We start from the raw sequence: 7,147 nt of genomic DNA, 5'->3' as shown, positions 1-7,147 counted from the left end.
GACTTGACTACAATAAATTCTCAATAATGGAGAGCACGATTAAACCTGCAGAGTTTTTAGATATACTGTACGATATTAAGCTATTATATTGGAGCAAAAATCGCAAGAATCAATTTGCCTTCTTTTTCTCAATTTCACATTTTATTGCGAAATAAACTCACAAAACAACCAGCTTAGTATATGCTTCTAACTTGTTTAAATGCCATTTTACCACAAAGAGTTCTTCCATATGTTGTCTTCCTCCTCATCAAGATCAATAAGACGAAAATCGTTTTCATCCTGGGTTGTTGCTTTGGGAACATCTTCTTCTTCTTTTGTTGTTGTATATGTAGGAAGGCTGGATCTTTGTCGAGACTCTTTCATTGTCTCGTTGTTTGGAGGAGAATCACTCGTCAATGGCAAAGACTTAGAAGCAAAAGGGACGTCAAAGTTTTCAGAAGAGTGTCTTTCCACAGATCTAAGGCTTTGCTGAGAATTACTTTGCTCTCTATCAGGTTCATTTGTTAGTGTAAGCGTTTCTAACTGTTTGTCAACTTCTTTGTCCACGTCCGCCTTACTGATTACTTTTGAGTCGAGAATATTTTGTAAAATTGCTTTTTTAATTGCGTTCTCTTCAAAAGGGTCCATCTTATTGCTTACACGCATTCTATGTATTAAAGAAGCGTGCCTCAGTTGCTGAGGGCTTTCCACTTTCTTTACATCAGTTGATAATTTCGCTCTATTTTTCATCTTTGCTTCTTGTTCTCGTTTATTTTCTTCTTTCAACTTTTTCTTTTCGTACTGGCTACGTTTTTTTGTAACGTGTCGTAGGCCTCCGTGCGTTGCAGACAGCGGCAGTTTCGCTCCTGTTATTCTGTAGAGAAGACTGCGGGATGCAAAATAAAGATTTTCGTTTCCATTGTTGCGCTTTAAGTCTTCATAAAGGCAAATGGCGATTGTGTCAACAGTAGTTGCAAGAACACTAAACCAAACGTCACATGTATGATGCGAAATTAATGTGATGACAGCAAAAGGATAAAGTTTTTCACGAACTGATGAGTTCGTTTGTTCGGACAGAAAAATATACAAAGTCATACACGTGCACAAAAAAGAAAGTTGCGCCACTCGAAAGCACCATCTGGTGGAAGCATGTGAAGCTTGAAGGGATTTACACACTCCAGTGGCCATAGTTTTAGAAAGTTGTTTGGATATCAGTCGGTGTTCGCGAAAATGTTGATCAAGACAAGGCATTGACAACTTATTAAAGTACGCTCTGTCAAAATATGAATCGCCGCATATGCACGTCAGTCTGACACATCCGTAGACACCAATTGAAATGGGAGACGAAGGAGAAAAGTGGTTTGACCACGAATTAGAAAAAGTGTTTTCTTCTTCTTCCATAGGAGGAATAGATCTTATTCTTCCAAAATTATTTTTGAAAAAAAGTATTAAACGATGCTGCAATCTGCCGTTAAAGGAGCATGCAATAGTGCTGCCAAAGTTGTACAACAACATGAACCACAACGAATTTGTTATGGGATGAAGCAACTCTTTGGGTGACTCAGCAAAATACCACTCACGTACTGTTCCAGCAATTACCACTTGTTGACAAGTTTTTGTAATGATCAGCATCCACAAAGTAATAAATACCATGGAACTATAAAAACCAGGATAACTAAAAAGTGATACTGAATTTGAATAAACCGCTACTGTGTTGTCTTCTGACGCCTCCAAGGAATGGCAGTTGAAAACAAAGAAAAGGTAAATTGCTAAATGCGTTATAAGCCCTGCGGAAATAAAAATGGTCCAAATAGCCTGGCTAAGGATCTTTGGAAGAAAATGAATGCATTTGGAAGCTCTCGAGATAAATCCCCTGCAACGATTTCTTTGCTCCTTGTGTTTTATGTAAGATATTATTCCACATGTCAAGCTTAAAAGAGCTACAACTAAAGCAAACCCTTGCATCCAAAAGTTGCTGTTCAGTGCAAACAGATTGCTTGCTGTTTGAATTGTCAAGAAAATCTTCCACGAAAGGAATGCAGCTGAAACAAGACAAAGAAATAAACCAGTGCAGTGGCAGACGTGAAATGCGTAATCAGGTTGAGTGAGAATAAGAAAAATTAGTAAAATACATGCGACTGTGGTGAGGGCTACCGATTGTGCTATCACGTAAGCACTCAGAATCAAATCGTGAACGACGTAATGCCAATATGTAAGATATTCCGGTAATATAGTATTTCCATCTTCAAGCAAATGAGTAGGGACACATCTTCCAAGAATGATGCTGTTGGACTGATTTTCCTTCTCGCTACTCTAAGAAAAACAGACTGTCAGTCAAAAACTACATTTTAAATCTTGTTAGAAAATGAAAAACTTGGATGTTCACATTTGCTTCTCAAGACCAGGAATAGTTTGAACCAGGGCCATTGAAAAGATGATTAGGGCCCGTACCAACGAGATTCTCAGCCTCTAAATCAAGACACTTCTAAGAAAAAAGCACAGTATCCAAAGTTTATGTAATTTCTTAGTTCCTAGGCCCTTTGGAAAGGGTAGGCTACAGGCTCCTAATATCATCCTGGCCGGGTTCAAAAGTATCCCTGAACTCTCCTGTAAAGAATAAGCTACTGGTTGAAGCGTTCACCAAATGAATGAAAGAATAAATAGCAGAAACATAATTAAACATAGGCTACGTTGGTTGGTTTGGAATCTTTATCCTCCGATTGACAAAGCCTTGATAAGTTACTCCTGGTAGCTTCGCATACTTGTGGAAGCTCTTGAGTCTTGACTCAGGGCGGGTTACCGAGATTGGCAGAGTGAAGTTTCCGATTGTTGAAGTGTTGCTGCAGGGAAATTATTCCATTCACTAGGTGCCGCTGAATGGAGAGCAGTCCTGAAATGCGGTGCTTAAACGCACACTCCGAGAGTCGAACCGTGATCTGGAGCCGCGCGTCACCACTGAGCTAACGGGGCGGAAAATGTTTTTCTTGCTTCACTACCATTTCGTGCACTATAGTAATGCGCACTCTTAGAGCAAAATAAACTATGTATTCCGGTTTTTAACAAGCGAAGATAATAAAAGTATCTTGCTCCGTTAAAAAATAAAAAAAAAAAAATAAATAAACGACGTGTTTGTTGTCAGCTAGTGCAGAAGAACTAAAAAGAAGTTCAAGTGTGTGTTTCTTCGGTCATTATATACAGACGAACGGATTTGGGAATCTTATGTTACAATTTTCCCACGAAGAGATTATGGTTTACCGTGGTGACCATAAAAAATAAAAGACGGAACCTTTGTCCAGCTAGCAAGCACTAAGCCAACAGTTAAATGTGCGGCCAACTTTCAAACAATCATTTTACGAATGACCAGAATAGATAGCAATATCTCAAACTCACATATGCAGTACTGTGACGCAATAATGAAAGACAATTATGAAGTCATTCAAACAGGTGTTTAAAGCTGATGTAATATTTCCTGTTTAAACAGGTTTCAAACTGAAACAGGCCCAAACAAGTCCAAACAGGTTTGACACAAGTCTATGAACGATGGTGCAATTTTGGCACATTTTCTAGCAACTTCCATGACGTAATATTCAGTAGACTTGAACGGTTTTTATATGACGTTTGAATAGGTGAACCATTGTCTGGAACACTATGTAACCAAGTAAAATGTTTAGATTAGCTACCGCAGTAGGTAGGCCTAACCTACTGGAAAAGACAAGTACAAAACATTTAACTTAAAACATATTTGGCATCTAAACGAACTATAGCATGTAGCCTATGCAGGGACAGTTAGCTTACTTTACTTGAAATAATCTTTTTAACAAAATTAGTAGATTTGAGCCGCTAGACTAGCCTACGAACAGAAAAAGTTGCATCAAACAATCATTTTGTCACCAACATTTTTTTGACCGCTTCCCATTGTAGCCTATTTTTGCCCAGTTAGCGCAGTGGTTAAGCGCCCGACTCAAGATGGAGCGACGCTGGTTCGGCTCTCGAAGTGTGCGCTTAATTGAGCTATGCATTTCAGGAGTGCTATCCATCCAGCGGCACCTAGTGAGCGGAATAATTCCCTGGCAACAACATTTCAACAATAGGAAACATCACTTTTTCAATCTCGGTAACCGGCCATGCGTCAGTGCACTATTGTACGCAGGGGGGCATTGGGCCATGCCCCCCCCCTTAAAATTTTTTTAGTAGTTAATGACGTAGATTAAAGCATTTAATATGTTTTGAATTGCACTGTCAAAGCAATTAACAATGTTGTTCTATAGAGTAGACTAAGCCAATACGAAATACATAGCCCAATCCACCTACCCCACCCCAGGTATGCCAATGTAGCATAGTGTTCTGTAAGCCTATTATAGTGAGAAAGAAATGGATAAAGTCTAAACTAAAACCATACTGGGATATCATGAAGACCTCTGGGATATCAATGGCCAGTGGTGTAGCTAGGGGGGGGGGGGGGGGGGGTTGGGAGTGACAACCCACCTTTGGCACGCGTGTGGCGTCACGATATTGAGAATGATGCTTTCAGTCTCTTTATGCTAGGGAATGATGCTTTCAGTCTAAAAAAACTTGCCTAATTTTAAACAAAACTGCATTAAAAGAGCGAGTTTTGCCAATACCAAACATTCAAACATCTCAGCCAGGAATTAGCAACAAGAAAACATATTGACTTAGCTTTATTTTCGAAAAATGCCAAAGAAAACATGATCTTATCCTTTTACTACGCTACCTGACAGCACCATTTTACAGGAATATTTATACCCACATTTTTGTTGAAAATGCTCTCAGAATGCACCAAATTCAAGCAGTTTTTCAAAATTTTCTGGGGGAGGCCCTCCAGACCCCCCGCCGATGGGTGTCCTCTTAACGCCCGCTGGGCGTCAAAACCTTTCCCATTTCAAAATTCTTGGTTACGCTACTGTCAATGGCCTCCCACCTTGAGAAAATCTTGCGTACGCCACTGCGTCAGTGGTTCAACGCCTCTACAAGTATGCGAAACTACCAGGAAAAACCTGGCTATGAAAAGTATTCTCAGTCCGAGGATAAAGATTCAAAACCAACCAACCAACTGATTTTCACGTAAAAAAGTGTGCCGACATATTAAAAGATTTTATAGTTACTCCAATGTCCAATTTTGTAATTGAAAAAATGTTTCCATTTTTTTTTTGAAATTAATATTAAACGGTTGTCCCGTACAGTGTAGCCTACATGTCCGGTCAGTGCCGGTCTTAGGGTTTTTCGGGATATGCTTTTGCGGGCCCCAATGACAATAATCCAATTTAGTGGCGTAGCTAGGTACTTTGAAAGGGGAGGGGCGGCGGTGGCGGCGTGATCGCCAAAGACGACAACCAGCGGCGGGGGGTCTGGGGGGCCACCCCCAGAAAATTTTGAAAAATTACTTTGAATTTGGGACATTCTGAGAGCATGTTCAACAAAAATTTAGGTATGAATATTACTGTGAAATGGTGCTGTCCGGTGGCATAGCAAAAGGATAAGATCATGCTTTCTTTGGCATTTTTCGGAAATAAAGCTATGTCTCTACAGTATGTTGAGTCTGGATGCAACCTATTTCGTCCCCTGAAATCGTGTAACAAAATTAAATTTCGACCTATTTCGTCCCCTGAAAAGATCGAGAAATTTTGAAATGTTTGCGGCAACTCCGATCAGCGATTTCGGCTATGTCATTTTTTTTCTCGATCTTTTCAGGGTACGAAATATTCAGGCGACGAAATAGGTTGAATTCGTTGAGTCTCTATGTTTTCTTGTTGCGAATTCCTTTGCTGGATTCACTTGTTGAATTTTTCCTTTAAAAATGGCAAAATTACTGCATTTTCTAAGTAAATTGCGGGCCCCCTAATTTGCGGGCCCTGTGCGATCGCACGGTTTGCACATCCCAAAGACCGGCACTGTGTCCGGTTATATCGCTTTTGCTGCATTGCAGTTTTGATACAATATTTTGAATTGTTATTTTAGGAATCCTTATCTTTAGAGAAAGCTTGATTGGAATTTCCATCCTTGATGTTTTTTAAGTGAAGCTTTAACATTCACGGAGGCCCGATTATTGCATCGATCTTTGTAATCAGAATTAAATAACCTAAGTTTAGTGACCTTGATCGTCGACCGAAAGGCAAGTTTTACCTTGTTGAAATCCTTTGCCATTCCATCTACTTGGTGCCACTGAATGGAAAACTGTCCTTAAAGTACTGTACACCTGCGTTGCTGAAGCGCACACTTCGGAAGGTGAACCAAGGTCGCCGGATTATGGCGTTGTTTCGAGTCGTGCTTTTTTAACTATCCTAATAGGCTCTTGGACCGGGCAGTTTTTCTCAACACTTTTGTAAGCTCCTTAACTTTTTGGGCATGATGAAATATGTTTGGTAACCAAGAAGACTTTATAGTTTACTTACGCTTTTTCTGATTGTGTTAGAATTCCGGTCTGATTTGAAGCACAGATTGATTCAGAAGTAGGAAAACTTCTGCATGTGTTTGCAGCCAAACTGTATTGCAAAGTATTGTACCGATTTTCTTCAAGCACTTCCAGGCAGTGCTTATTCGGGTTGTTGATATGATTAGATGAAATAGAAGGGCAATTTTTCACACAAATTTTTATAAAAGATTTCGAAATACTAGATGAAAACGATTGGTTTGTCGAGCAGTTATATTTTGACGATGCGTGAAAGTTAAGCAACCACACGTACCGCAATTCCAATACATTTTTTCCAGAGCCGTTAATTCCGGAAACAATAGAAACGGTATTGGGATAACCAGAGCAAATATTGCCCCAAGAATCAATGCCAAAATAAAATCTTGTAGGAGTGCAAGACATCAGAGTTAAGATAGACAAAACCACCAATCCACTGATAGCAATAATGAACAGAAGAATCCACGGGATTTCTTTCAGCTTCCCCTGTTTTAAACGCTCAGGGATGCATTGTTCGTAGTTATCCTCGAAGTTTGTCATAAGAATCGTAAGACCGTCGTCAAATATTTTACAAAGTGTTTTTGCTTTTGCAAAAATAGGCTGCTTTACAGAGCACTTTTTCTTTAACCCTAACCTTAATATTAAAATTCAAGAAAAAAATCAGTTTGAAATCAGGCAGTACAAAATAAGCTCAGCCCACACACTTATAAGGCTACAGAGATATTTAGAGAGAAAAAAACTTTC

The 7,147-nt window shown here is 39.5% G+C and overlaps 1 protein-coding gene across 2 annotated transcripts; it reads right to left on the bottom strand.

Annotated features, from left to right (window-relative positions):
- Positions 1-4: 4 nt before the first annotated feature.
- LOC145774389 (choline transporter-like protein 3) lies at positions 5-7,147 on the bottom strand. 2 transcript variants are annotated; one of them, XM_082585630.1, is made up of 2 exons: positions 6,390-7,147; positions 5-2,290 (listed from the first exon to the last, which is right to left on the bottom strand). In XM_082585630.1, the coding sequence occupies exons 1-2, from the start codon at positions 6,941-6,943 to the stop codon at positions 208-210; spliced, it is 2,637 nt and encodes an 878-aa protein (XP_082441756.1). In that variant the 5' UTR covers positions 6,944-7,147; the 3' UTR covers positions 5-207. The 2 variants fall into 2 exon arrangements, with proteins under 2 accessions (XP_082441756.1, XP_082441757.1); XM_082585631.1 differs by having other exon boundaries at positions 5-2,287.

Source organism: Aplidium turbinatum, chromosome 7, assembly GCF_918807975.1.
Source record: "Aplidium turbinatum chromosome 7, kaAplTurb1.1, whole genome shotgun sequence".
Classification (NCBI taxonomy): Eukaryota; Metazoa; Chordata; class Ascidiacea; order Aplousobranchia; family Polyclinidae; genus Aplidium; species Aplidium turbinatum.
The sequence above is the reverse complement of the archived record's forward strand: the minus strand, read 5'-3'. Positions and strand labels throughout refer to the sequence as shown.

Bases quoted from the DNA above. Each gene is read 5' to 3' on its own strand.
- LOC145774389 (XM_082585630.1), bottom strand. From the start codon at position 6,943: ATGACAAACTTCGAGGATAACTACGAACAATGCATCCCTGAGCGTTTA. The intron at 2,291-6,389 runs GTAAGTAAACTA...TTTTTCTTAGAG, and splicing joins CTAACACAATCAGAAAAAGC to TAGCGAGAAGGAAAATCAGT.